Here is a 12,802-nt window from a genome sequence, read left to right as displayed (position 1 = left end):
AACATGACAATCACAATCTTAGCAGGGTGCCTATAAGCCCTCTACTGGGCAACCAACAGTAGGTTGATAGCACATATTCCCAGTGAGCCAATCACATGTCTTGTGTGGTCTGTTGGGTGTACTGGATTAGTACTCTGTCAGTGCATTTAGTCAACAACCTTGTAAGTCACCAACTTACATAATGTTGTCATGGAAACACAGCAGTAACATATGCAATAAAACCAAACTGGAACACGCTGTGTTTGCGTTAAGTAACCGCTAGCTCACAGCAGACACTGGATGGGTTTTATTGCTATATTGCTCCGTTTCAGATATTGTAGACAAAGGATCACTGTTTAAAACCTGCTGATAAACACTACAGAGTGGCCGCAGAACCCCATTTCCAGCTTAGTGGTGTCTTGATCACAGACAGAATCAATACATGAAATGTCAAATATTAAGGATAAATATAAAGATAAAATATTGAAGATAAATATATGGATGACAAAAAGCATGCGTGAGCTTTGTTTCTCCTGAGGTATAAAAAAGTGACTGTTGATCAGTTTGAATCCACAGAGGGCACAGCCTACGGCGTGCTGATTACATGCATGGCTTCACTGTACTGTAAGTCTTATTTTAGAAGTCGACTGAAGGCTAACCTCTTCATTAAAAGCTAATGACTGGGACAATGTAACCGTTTCATCTTCTCACATTATCCATGGCCATGCCAAGGAATCAGTCGGTCTAAAAGTTAACCTTGATCAATATGTCCTACGTTCACTACATGTGTGTTATCAAAGTCAGCTGGATTCATATTCAGTAAGAATCTCATCCAATCATAAACATACAAACTTGCACAGTAAGAGTTGTCATCTATTGAAATAGATAGACAGTAATGGAACTAGTAGAATCATTTGGGTAAAAAGTGGCAGCTCTTCTCTTAACAACACAGGAATTGGCCTAAGGTGGCAATGCCTAAATGACACACAACTTTCAAACAAGGGGTGCATCAAACTGTATCTTTATCTAGAGGCATCATGTGATCATACACCACTGCAGGTAAAACACCACACACCAATCACCTCGTAGCAGTGACCATGACTTCCAATCTGTCAACTAAATATGGCTTTCACAAAGTATGGCGGCTTTAAAGCTTTTCCATAAGCTTTTTTTCCAATCCAGACTATTATGAATCCGTGGAATGATTGCTTGAGGTCAGGCTTCACTACAAGGTGTGACGTCATTCTGCGTCACTATGAGACATGTCTCTCACCTGTGTCCCTCATCACCATTACACTGCTGGTCTGAAAGTTAGCAAGTGACCTGCTAGACAAGCGGTCACATATGGGGCGGGTTGCTTTTAGTTTGTCTGTAATCCTCTTGGCATGTTGTTCTAATCCTGAGAGGAGGAGAGATATATACTGTATCAGGCCTACTGGAGTTGAGAGAAGAGCTGTGATGTCTACAGAGACGTACTGGTGAATGAGCGGCCGGCAACGCAGTTTCGCTGTTGTCATGGGCAAAAAAACAGCACAAGGGCTGTCCACGAAGGGGTCAAAGGGCAGATGGGAACTTCCTGGAGAGGACATGAAAAATCCACAGTCCACCCACCCATATGCGCACCAGTCCACTTCCTGCTCGCAATGTGGCTGGAGGATATGGAACATGCATTTTGCTATCTGTTCCAGACTAACAGGATGTGGAGGAGAGAGGTCCTAGCTGACATCCTCCGCTCCACTTCCTTCCCTCCTTTGACCAACATGGCACAAATGGTAATTCACTACAATAATGTTTCATCTGAATAGAGTCATGTCAGATCCAAACTACACTACAAACATAGATAGCTAAATTATTCACTTTCTTCACAAACTTTTAAAGCTTATGACAATCATGAATATCAAAGGACATCTACAGTTGAATGTCTTGTCTTGTCTCACTTGTCTTTCTAGGACAACATTCTATTTCAAATCAGACAGTGAATAATGGAAGGTTTCATTCTTTCGATTTGAACAGGAGCCGTTCAAACATCTTGTATTATAAATTTATAGTATATAACAGATTTGGGAGAGGTTTACTTAAAGTGTGGTTAGTGTGTTCCTTAAATGGGCTTTACTGCATATAAAGCATCAGATCTGATGTTACTTCTATAATGTATTTTTCAGAATGACAGTCCAAGAATAAACAAACTTGATGAAACCTCTTCATCATAAATTAGGCAGTCTGATAAGATGAAGTTCATGCAGGCAGGTGTCACAAAGGTTAGCTATATGTCCTACTTTACTTGTAGAACTGTGCTATTGTGAAATACATTATTTTACCCTCATTATGAAATTCAATACTCAGACTTATTAATTATCTGACTTATTAACCTATTCTACAATATAATTAGATAATAGCAGACTGGTTTCACGATAGATGCAGTTAGGCACGTAACTTTGAAAGTATCATAAATAATCTCCAAACATGTATTGTGCATTCTTGCTAAGCTCAAACAGCTTGTGGAGGACATTCCAAGCGCACTGCTACAGCATAACCACTTGCTAACTTTGTCGTTGTCACTCCATTGCGGACAGTTCTCTTCTGTCACTTTTGAGAGCCGCTGTAATAGTCATAGTACCAGAGTTTGGTCAGACTGAACGAACGTATACAATTAAGTCCGAGTTCTGACCACGTAGACTGAGGACTTATTATGATATAATCATTATAACAACCAAAAACAATAGTCGCTGCTATTTGAGCTAACGGTGCACATAATAAGCATGCATTAAACCAAGTTAACCACATTAGCATTATATCTGAGCTACTTTATTGTTTTTGCAATCGATCAATTAACAGACAATATGCGTGCTTACGGAAGGCTACATACCATGACACTTAATAAAATGTCATGGATGCTGTCTAACTTCCAAACTGCCCTTCACATAGACGCGCTCCACTTCCTTGCTAGCGGGCTAGCAAGCCTCAGAATAAAGCTATTTGCAAATAACAGCTAGCCAACATTAGTTGACCGAAAACCCATTCCCTACAAACACAGCAAGAGATGAAAAAACGAAAGTCGTCACTACTTACACGCAGGTCTTTCAAACAGTACACTCCGTATAAAGGCTATGGCAAAGTGCGTTCAAGTTCCACAGGACAGATTCGCTGTCATTAGTGCGTCCCTACACTCTCCTGTTGGTACTCCCTATCTGGCCCGGCTTTGGATTGAAGTCCAGCGAAGTGGTGACGTCAGGGCAGAGGGAGTCGCTCCAGTTTCTGAAGACTTTCAAGTTGTGCCTTGAAAGAAGGAACTTGGACATAATGCTCCTTTCATGAATTCTATTTAGAGAAAGGCATGTGTCACAAAATACAACATAGACTATTTATAGGTTATCCCACCGCTAGGAGGTATATTCGGATTAGTGTAGGCATATATAGCTAGTGTTAAAATGAACTGGTATGTAGGAGAAATACTTCAGCAAACTATTATTTTTGCTTGTTTGTATAATTATAAAACATTGAAGGAGTTGATAGTTTACACACATCACCATGACTCCCACTAAGGTGAGTCGCAGACTTGAGATCTATTCATATTTAATGAGCAGGTAATTTAAACCGTTTTAAAACATCTCTGAAGTAGACATTCTATCCTCCATCGAAAGCCTATACCGCGTTTGTAAATCTAATTAGGACATTTGATATGTGCTATGTGGGACTATCACATTTCCAAGCAAGAGATGAAGAGGAGTGCAAGCAGATCAATACAAATGTTTACATTTCATTTATTTTGTTTATATTTTCTCATGACCTATGCTGTACATGATGTTGCCAGTCAAAACAAAAGAGTATTTAGGCAAAATAACCAAAGCATATACTGTATAAGGTTTATACATGTTTCTGTTGTAGTCCCTACGTAAGCCTGATAATCACATAAACAGGGAATAATTATTTCTTAATTGACTTTCAGTACGCTGTCTGATGGCAAAGGCAAACTTCTCCCTCAGGCATGAACTTATTTAGGCTTTCCCTGGTCTGTGCTGAGACAAACAATCTACTAGCAATTATGAAGTTTAGCCTCATAGTACAGGGAGGAGCTTCCAGATCATACCCCTGTGTTCTCACACCCAATACTCTCTGTCTCATGGACAGGTACTACAGGAAATCACTGATGCTGCAGCACTGCTGGTGTACTCAGGACAATGACATGTATTATTCATTGGCTGTTGCTAGCAGCCCAGAACACTGTCTGGACACGACATCTTGGTGGTCCAGGTAACCATCTGGGATAAGAGATATAGCAGGGCAGTAGTAACATATGTGGCTCTTTTGTTTGTATCAAATTTGTTTTTCAGTACTGTTGTATCTTAAATCAGACACATTCTGCTAAGCTTTTAAAGACAAAAAATACTAAATTTATAATGTTTATGCAATGCTTAAGAAATGGTTTATAGATGTGCACAATATTCCTGTGTATTGTGTACTCCATGCATCATTTTTCCCTGAAAAAATGTATTAGGATGCACAGAACACACATGAATACAGAACACCATCTTTCCACCCGTTTCCTCAGAACTATAATATCATTGTAGGTCTAGGGCCATCTTTATATGACAAAAAACAGCAAACCTCACATTTAAGACACAGGAACCAGATGACACTTCAGATAGTACTAAAGTACACAATGAACAGATTTGTGTATAAATCCCAGGGAAATTTAAGATTAGTACATTCATTGTGACAATATGAAGTCACACAATTAAGAGGACAATAGCCTTGTGTGCTAAGGCTAGACTTAAATCCTGTCCAATATGCATGCCTAGACTTGCTAAGCTGATAATGCAATTAGATAGAAAATGGGTCTGTTAGAAAGACAAAAGTGATATCACATGATGAGCCCCTCCTGGATTCTTGTCATAAATTCTGCAATTTGTGACTCGTTTCTGTGACTTCGGTCACAACTTCATTGAGATTACCCTGGGTTGTTTGGACATTTAAGCTTAAATTACCCAGATTCCATATGTCTGTCTGCTTAGTGAACAGATGGGCTACTCCAAAGGGTCTCACTAATAATTGATCGGCGAGGCACTTAGTAAATTCAACATCCGCGACTGAGACCCTTCAAATTGTGGTTCATAATGTAGTCGATGAGTAGTAGGCACAAATTCAAAGAGAATGTTCATACATTTCTTAAATAAGATTTATTATTTAATCAACACAACTGAATAGGACAAAATTATATTTTGCTTTCGTAGTTTAGAATCCTGCTCTATTCATATTACAAAGAGGACATAAAAAAAATCAACACGTCTGTATGATAAACAAACAAAAATGTAAAAGTAACAACAGGTTGCAAAAAACAAACTGAAACCATCTTATTGTGTTTATGCATCCATCTAAGTGTGTGTTTGTGTGTGTGTGTGTGTGCATGAGTGAGTAAGAGAGAGAGAGAGAGAGAGAGAGAGAGAGAGAGAGAGAGCGCAAGATAGAGAGCAGCCCCCATCTGCCTATGGTTACCTATCCTGAGCTTTTCCTGCCATTTGTTGCTGGTTTTGAATTTTGAGAATCAGCTGTCTAATTTCTTTCCGCTTCGTCGCCACGCATTTCTGAGGAAACCAATCACTCAGGTCAATGGGTGCTTTAAAACTTTGAAGAGGACTCTTAAAGAAAGAAAAAGAAAACACAAAACAAAAGCATCAGTTAAAATAGTTAAAATGAGAAACATATGCCAACCATGTAATTGTAACAAATGTTTTGAAGTATAAAAACTACAACCCCCATACCTCAAAGAAGCTCTCCACATACTGTAGCAGGTAAACCCCACAGTCGCTCAGGTTGTTCTGTTGAGGCACTAAAGGACTGGAGCCATTCATCTCAAAACTGCGTTGAGTTCCTTTCCTTACTCTCCACTCCTCTTCCAAGTATCTGTTACAGAATTGAGCTCATTACACAGAGCGGGCCCAGAGACAGCAAGGCTAAGCCAGAGGACGGATCCATAACTTACTCTTTCAGGATGTTGACCACAGTGGCCTTTCCATGGCCTAGGGAGTCCATGATGAGAATGCAGGGCCTATAGAAACAGAGGTTAGTTGTTTATTAATCTCATGCCATACTCTTACAAAACAAGCATTAATGTCTTGGATATATATGAGCAGATTGAAGAGGCGCACAGTGTCCAGTACTGTAAACTAAGGCCAAGGATGGCTGTGTAGCTTCACATCCACAGAGAAAGAACACATTTGCTTATGTGTTTGAATGATGTATTTTCATGAGTCTACATGTGATGCATTATCTCTATCATGTGTGTTACTTTTCAGGTGGAACACATCTTGCAACCATACCTGCCCTTCATGGATAAAGTGAGGGACCCCTGTTCTGAAGAATCACGTCGTAATAAAATAGCTATGCCATCTAGTGGTACCACAAAAAATAGCATCTACATCATCAAATGATGTGTTGGGCATCCAGTCTCATGCCAAAATAATTCTTTGTACATTACACTCACTGTTTGGAGTTGCATGGTTTTGGAACAGTTTTCTTGTATTCCAGCAGTCCACTCTTAACAAAAACAAAGGAAACAAATGAATAACTTGTGACAACAATAAATTCAATTCAATTAAATACAAAGTCTTTAGTTTGGGTGAGCACAACACACCATACCTCAATTTCCATATCTTTCTCATCGTCGGAGGAAAAGAGATCTGCTGGCCATGTGCTCCCCTTAGCTGGTCCTATGGTTGAGACTGGGGGCTTGTAGAACAGTGATAAGGGGTTGGCGGAGTGGGAGAAGTCTTGGCCAATCCTCCAGGAGAATCTGGTCTCCAGCCAGTTGGACTGTGCAGGCTCTGGGCTGAGGTCTGCCTGGGTGTCTGCTGGACTCCAGCTCTTTGGATCAGGCTGGAAGCATCCAGGAAAGCAGACGATGGCCAGGAACCAGTGGGCCCTTCAGGGAGGACAAATAAGCAGGGCAGAGGAGTGTGTGTGTGTTTGTGTGTGTGTGTTTTTTCATGCATATTCATATACATGGATGTGTGTGGCAAGTTTAACTTGAGACTTCTTAAAGTGAAGGATTAAACTTACGACTTATTTATGGGAACAAAAAGAAAGTCCTTTTCGAAGAGGTCAACATGTCTGGTCCATGTCTTCACTCGATCATGCCTCCTCTTCTTAAGACTGAGCAAATGAGGCACATGTAAAGGCAAGCACATCTAACCAGACGTTTCTAGTGCATTCCATCACCCAAATTTCACCAAATCAAAACACATTCTTCATTTATCTGTTCATTCTTTCACAAGCGTGCTTGTTAAGCTTAAAAGGGAAACTGTCCTTAGTAAAAGTTTGGACCCAAAAAGATCTAAAAATAAGGCCCATGTTGAAAAATCCTGAAAATTCCCTTTAATGATCAAGTCGCTTAAACTACATTGTCATCTAAAGTCAATAAAAAACATTTCGTATTTCAAGCTGTGGGGTGTAATTTTGGCATAGGTAAGCAACAGAGTAAAAGAAACAATTCAATACTGCTCTCTTTTATCAAGAGGGAACATGCTTACAGTTCTTTTTCACTTGTCCGATCCCTGCTCCATCTTCCTTGGGTAAGATGCTTGAAGAAGAAGGAGCTGAATATGTGAGTTCTCTCTGCATCTTCAATCTTCAGCTTTTCTGACACCAGATACCTGAGTGGAATTTTTTTTTTTTTAAACAGACGCCTAACACAAAAAAAAGCTGCCACAAAAAAGCTGCCAACATCTCCTTACTTCAGGTAAAAATCTATGATGACATCATTTAGAAACTCCCCTTCTTTGAGGCAGCGTAAGTCCTCGTTTGTGACAGTTATGCCTCCTTTAGCTGGTGGAGGGGGGTAAACCAACAACCTTGGAACAAAACACAAGATAAAACCAAAAGCATTACATACCAAAACAAACACTAAAGAAATGAGTGGAATGAGTGGTATCAACACCACGTTCTCTTGCCTTCTGACTGAGTCAGTGAAGGCTATGGGAATGACTTCCAGTTCATTGCCTCTGGCATCGAGCAAGTCCTCCTCATCTGTGTCTAAGACATTGAGCGTGTGCTCTTGACTCTGCAGCGGGACCGGAGGACTCTGTGCTGCCTGCTGAGAACACAAACACATAGATAGAAGGTTCATCCTGCAAAGCCGCAATGAAATATAGAGTGAGACTCCAGATTCTCTGTCGAGTGCCTTAATCATGGAACCCTAACTGAAACCCATCATGTGCGTGTCCAAACTGGTCACATAAGGTCAACAATTCTTATAAAGTGAGGTCAGCCGTGCTACATCACTGAGTAATACAAATTCCCAGCATTATTGACTGATTCCATACAGTGATGCAACACAACTCCCCTTGACTTGTGTCTTTAGTCTGTTGTTGGCTTCATCCAAAGAGATTTTGTGTGGGAACTCATTCAGCTGATTTGCTCTGCCAATGCCGGAGAGGATTTTCTCCAGAACATTTTGCTGTTGTGCTGATGGCAAGTTCCCCAACATCAGCACAATGTATTTCTCTGCTGGACCTATAAAGAGAACACATAACAAAAGACACGGTCATTACCATAAGCAAATGTTGGAATTGGAAAATATCTCCCCTCAGAAATGTGTTACAAGTCCTTGATCATGCTTGGCAGTTTAGCAGTTGTTCATAACTATATCTAACAGCTCCAGATCATTACTGGAATATTGTTCTATGTATTACTCATAGGAAATGCTGTGCATTTTGCAAATGCAATATGCTGGTAGAACTTACTGGCACTTGTGCCACAGTCATACCACTCTGCCCATTTCTCCCGGAGCATCTTCAACCGTATTTGGAGTCGCAGGCTGCAAGCAGGGGTGGTCCAGAGGAAAATGACTGGCAGCTTCTGATCAAGGCACAACTCACAGCCGGTCAACTCTGCTGCCTGTACATGCACTGGTAAATAAAATAACTGATGATATATCCAAGTCATGACACAAAAACATACACTTTCACAGATGATGCTGGGATATTACACCATATGCCAGATTTGCCTACACTGCAAATGTCTGCCAGTCTAAGCGTTGGTCATGTCTCTTCAATTATTGCATACACAAGACCTTGTTCCAAAATCATTGATAACAACCGTGTGTTTTGAATCACACACACTAGATCATAAGATATTATTAAAGGATGATGCTGTATAGTTCATGATTTAAAGCAATTGGAAGGACAAATTTCCAATCTTCTTACCACACTGGTCGATCTCAATTTGCTCTTGTGTAAACTGCACATAAATAAAAGTAATTATAAAAAAACACATGAATCTATAAACACTTATGAGCAGTGTTATGATTGCAACAATAAATGATGAACAAAACATTCTAAATCAGCTTACTTTAACTGTCCTCTTGGTTGCTGTCACACTGTGTAATCCCCCCTGGCTCCAACTTGTGATGTCCAGACAGACTTTATTCACCTCTGGTTTCACTAAAGATTCCGTAAGCTCTCGTAGATGTGGCTGGATTTTGCGTTTTTTCACCAAAGGTTTCCAGTCCACAGTGTCTCCAAACTGTGCAGGAAAGCCAGAAATCTGGTCAGTCCAAGTCCACCACAGTGGCCAGTACCACTTACTTTGATTCCTCCTTATAGTTCACACAGCTGTAAATTACTAGTGGTAAACACATTCCCCCAAACCGATATCACATCAACACATTAGCATGCAACACCAATTGATTTATCCATCAATTAATTCCACACCTCATCTCTCATGCGTAATTTTCTTGGCAGTGTAATTTTGGATTCTGAGGCTGAGAAGTAGGGGCTGCTGATCTTGGGCAGGGTGTTCAGAGTAGCTTCAAAACGTGCAGAGAGTGCCATGGGTGGGAGAAGAGGACTCGAAGGCTTTGAGATAAAGCTAGGAATGCTGGAGAAGATTCCAAAGTCAGGGACCTCTCGAGGAGACCTCTTACCAACACTAGGGAGAAAAGCTGGAGAGGTGGTCCACATGAGCAATTTCAGTTCATGCCTTGGACATTTGCCAACTGTGCAGTCCATTGCAGTCCATGGTTTTACAAGCATATTTGGACTAATTTGTCACTTGGGAGTAGTCAAATAACTAGAGCAATTGGCATTATCCAATTCATCCCTCAATGTAATTATTTTCAGGATGTATTTTTAAGTAAGTCCTGTGATGTTCAGCAACTTTACCTGTGCAGAGTGGACTGCTGGTACTTATCACACAAAGCTCCTCTTGTGTTTGTTGTGTGTCGCTCCTGGAATGGGATAAAATGGTTTGATAAAACAAACTTTCAGGTTCTTTGTCCCGGTTAGGGGAGTTTTCATGGACAAACAAATTAGAAGTAGATTGACAAAAGGTCAGACCTTTCAAATGTTCTTTGTAGAGGTAAAGGACTAATAGTATGATGGAACAGCCGCCCTTGAATCACACGTGGGCTGTGTGTCTCGCGTCCACAGTGGATTGACCTTAAATATATTGACTGAGACATTTGGCTTGAAAGGAAAATATCAAACAGTTACATTCATTAGGTAAATTGGTTTGTTTAAACATTTTGTACCCTCCAGCAGTGTCAAAAATGCAAACAATCGCAACAACAAAGGTATCTACCTGAAAAGTTAATTTACACCGAACATGCCTTTCAAAGGTTTGGCTGTGCCGATGCTGGAGGTGGTCGGTGGCTGTTGTTGACAGGTTTAGGTTAATGGATGGGCAGTTTGCTGCTGACAGTGATTAGGCTAACACTACAAGTTGTGTTAATGAACGTTACAAAAAGCAGACATGGCAGCACGCGCGAACTGCTAACTTAACTAAGGTAGAAAACGAAAATTATGACAAAGTGGACCACCGATACCGATTCAGAGGATCAATTACAAATCTGGTGTAGAAAACTATCTATCCTAGCTGACAAACGAACTAACGTTACAAGCAGAAAAAATGTAGTGTAGCGTTAGTTTCCTAACTAGTTCAGATAGCTATCTATGCCAGCTGCCACAGATTGTATACTGTATGTATTCACTTACATTGAGTTCCATGTCAATTTGATGTTATCCCCCAGTCTCTTGAAATCCAAAGCACATGTGAACGCTTTCTTCTTAAACTGAACACTTTTCAAGAGCGATACAACTATGGTGTCATCGTTATGAGAGCTGCATGTCTTAGCTAGCTGGGTCACCTGGGTAGGTCGTCTGGATGAGCGCGAACATATGTATAGGCGATTGGTGAACTCAGTCTAACACCAAGGCAAAACCCAAAAGAAATGCACAGCTCTGTAGTAACTTTTAGAAAAAAGTGCACCTTCGTATAGTGCATTTTATATTTATCAACGCTCGCATGTTGAAATATAGCAACACTTGCCTCTGGGTGGCAGTGTTGAGTTTTAAATTCATTCAGATTTGGTCAGATTGAATTGACAAACAACTCCCTTGGTAGTGCTGTGATTTTAGACAGTGGTAGAAAGTAACTAAGTACATTTTCTACTGTACAATTTTGAGGTGATTGTACTTTACTGGAATTTCCTTTTTATGCCATTTTATTCTTTCACTCCAGTACATTTCAGTGGGAAATATTGTAATTTTTACTGCACTACATTTATTTGACAGCTGTAGTTAGTAGTTACTTAGGATGAAGTTTTTACAATATAACAAGGTTTTAAAATACAACACATTGTTAAAGATTAAGATTTATTACACCTCACTGTTCTGGAAAAGGAACAAACACAGAATGGGGGGTCAGATTGTTGTTCCGTCTTAAAGCCGGCAGCAGAGGTAGGGACAGAGCCAGATCGATGTTTGTGTAAAGCCAGAGACACACCAAACTGACATCAAAGAACTACTGTTGCGTCACCTCACGGCGCCTGTCTGGGGGCCAAAAGGCTGTACTTGAAAACACCGTGTTTCAACCCTTGGTCTTTTAGTGGAGGAGAACTAATAATAATAATAATAATAATAATAATAATGAAAAATAAGGAGAATTCGCACTAAATCGGTGAAATCATGGCTACTACAGTGTAAGGCTCAAGGGATTCCACGTGTTGAAGGAACTAATCAGTCCAATCATCCAGTGACAAAAGACTAACTGACACTAACACTAAGCTGAATGGTCAATCAGAGTGATGTCTCTCACCAATGGGCCCTACCGCCGATTCAACATGCTCAATCGGCCAAAAAGCCAAATTTGAGTGCCAATGTTGTAGAACACACCATAAAGGGCCACAGACACTCATCCATAGCCCGATGCCTCAATAAAGCCAAGGATGTTTTCTTCTCCGAGTTTCTGAGTCAGAGCTTGTGACGATGTGATCGGGTGGGTGCGCTTCCCGAAGGTGAGGGCAGTGTGACGATGTGATCGTCACTACAGATGAGTATGTGCTCTGACTGCCATGCCATCGAGCCTGGCTCTTTGGCGTTGCGGTCAGAGTGCATGTTTGGCCCCCTGTAGACCCGGGTTCGAGTCCGGGTGGGGTGACGTACTAGTGCAATTTTCCAAGTTCCGAGTCCTACAACAGCAACATGCTGCTTACACACTGATGCTTCAGTATTAATGATGTTGTATATAACTAAATGTACCACATTATGCAAGTGACATCAGGCCTACCTTGCGTTGTCAATTGTCTAGCCCAAACGTATTTTGTGCAGATATCTGCGTCCAGTATTGGGGAGTAACGGAATACATGTAAAAGTGTTCATTAGAATACAAAATTGAGAGTACCTTCAATTGGTACTTCAGAGGTCATTATAATACAGTTCAGATCACTTGAAGGGATTCATTTTGAAATCGCCATGTGTAAGCTATTTGCTCTCAAATTGAAAAAGGCATCTCAACACAGATGAGGCCGAAACGTGTCTGTGGACAAACT

The 12,802-nt window shown here is 40.6% G+C and overlaps 2 protein-coding genes across 10 annotated transcripts in view; both read right to left on the bottom strand.

Annotated features, from left to right (window-relative positions):
* The window catches only part of myo6b (myosin VIb), a 36,026-nt gene extending 32,833 nt beyond the window's left edge, over nucleotides 1-3,193 (bottom strand). For 3 of the 6 annotated variants that reach the window (XM_031580997.2, XM_031580999.2, XM_031580996.2), the window contains exon 1: nucleotides 3,049-3,192. The gene's annotated coding sequence lies outside the window, so the exon portion shown is untranslated. Of the gene's footprint in view, nucleotides 1-3,048 lie in introns of all 6 variants that reach the window. The other 3 variants (XM_031580995.2, XM_031580998.2, XM_031581000.2) reach the window with 2 other exon arrangements.
* Nucleotides 3,194-5,382: 2,189 nt separating this feature from the next.
* Nucleotides 5,383-12,291, bottom strand: senp6b (SUMO specific peptidase 6b). 4 transcript variants are annotated; one of them, XM_031580808.2, is made up of 18 exons: nucleotides 10,968-12,291; nucleotides 10,555-10,625; nucleotides 10,311-10,439; nucleotides 10,137-10,201; nucleotides 9,687-9,916; nucleotides 9,325-9,498; nucleotides 9,180-9,213; nucleotides 8,718-8,882; nucleotides 8,318-8,487; nucleotides 7,926-8,068; nucleotides 7,710-7,826; nucleotides 7,506-7,628; nucleotides 7,036-7,128; nucleotides 6,616-6,898; nucleotides 6,461-6,513; nucleotides 5,960-6,025; nucleotides 5,739-5,880; nucleotides 5,383-5,615 (listed from the first exon to the last, which is right to left on the bottom strand). In XM_031580808.2, the coding sequence occupies exons 3-18, from the start codon at nucleotides 10,433-10,435 to the stop codon at nucleotides 5,469-5,471; spliced, it is 2,130 nt and encodes a 709-aa protein (XP_031436668.1). In that variant the 5' UTR covers nucleotides 10,436-10,439; nucleotides 10,555-10,625; nucleotides 10,968-12,291; the 3' UTR covers nucleotides 5,383-5,468. The 4 variants fall into 4 exon arrangements, with proteins under 4 accessions (XP_031436668.1, XP_031436666.1, XP_031436667.1 ...); XM_031580806.2 differs by lacking the exon at nucleotides 10,555-10,625; XM_031580807.1 differs by lacking the exon at nucleotides 10,968-12,291 and having other exon boundaries at nucleotides 10,555-10,935.
* Between the last annotated feature and the right edge of the window lie 511 nt (nucleotides 12,292-12,802).

This window comes from Clupea harengus, chromosome 14 (assembly GCF_900700415.2).
Source record: "Clupea harengus chromosome 14, Ch_v2.0.2, whole genome shotgun sequence".
In the NCBI taxonomy this organism is placed as follows: Eukaryota; Metazoa; Chordata; class Actinopteri; order Clupeiformes; family Clupeidae; genus Clupea; species Clupea harengus.
The sequence above is the reverse complement of the archived record's forward strand: the minus strand, read 5'-3'. Positions and strand labels throughout refer to the sequence as shown.

Bases quoted from the DNA above. Each gene is read 5' to 3' on its own strand.
- senp6b (XM_031580808.2), bottom strand. From the start codon at position 10,435: ATGTCTCAGTCAATATATTTAAGGTCAATCCACTGTGGACGCGAGACA. The intron at 9,214-9,324 runs GTAAGCTGATTT...ATTTATGTGCAG, and splicing joins CAACCAAGAGGACAGTTAAA to TTTACACAAGAGCAAATTGA. The intron at 5,616-5,738 runs GTATGGGGGTTG...TCTTTCTTTAAG, and splicing joins ATGTGGAGAGCTTCTTTGAG to AGTCCTCTTCAAAGTTTTAA.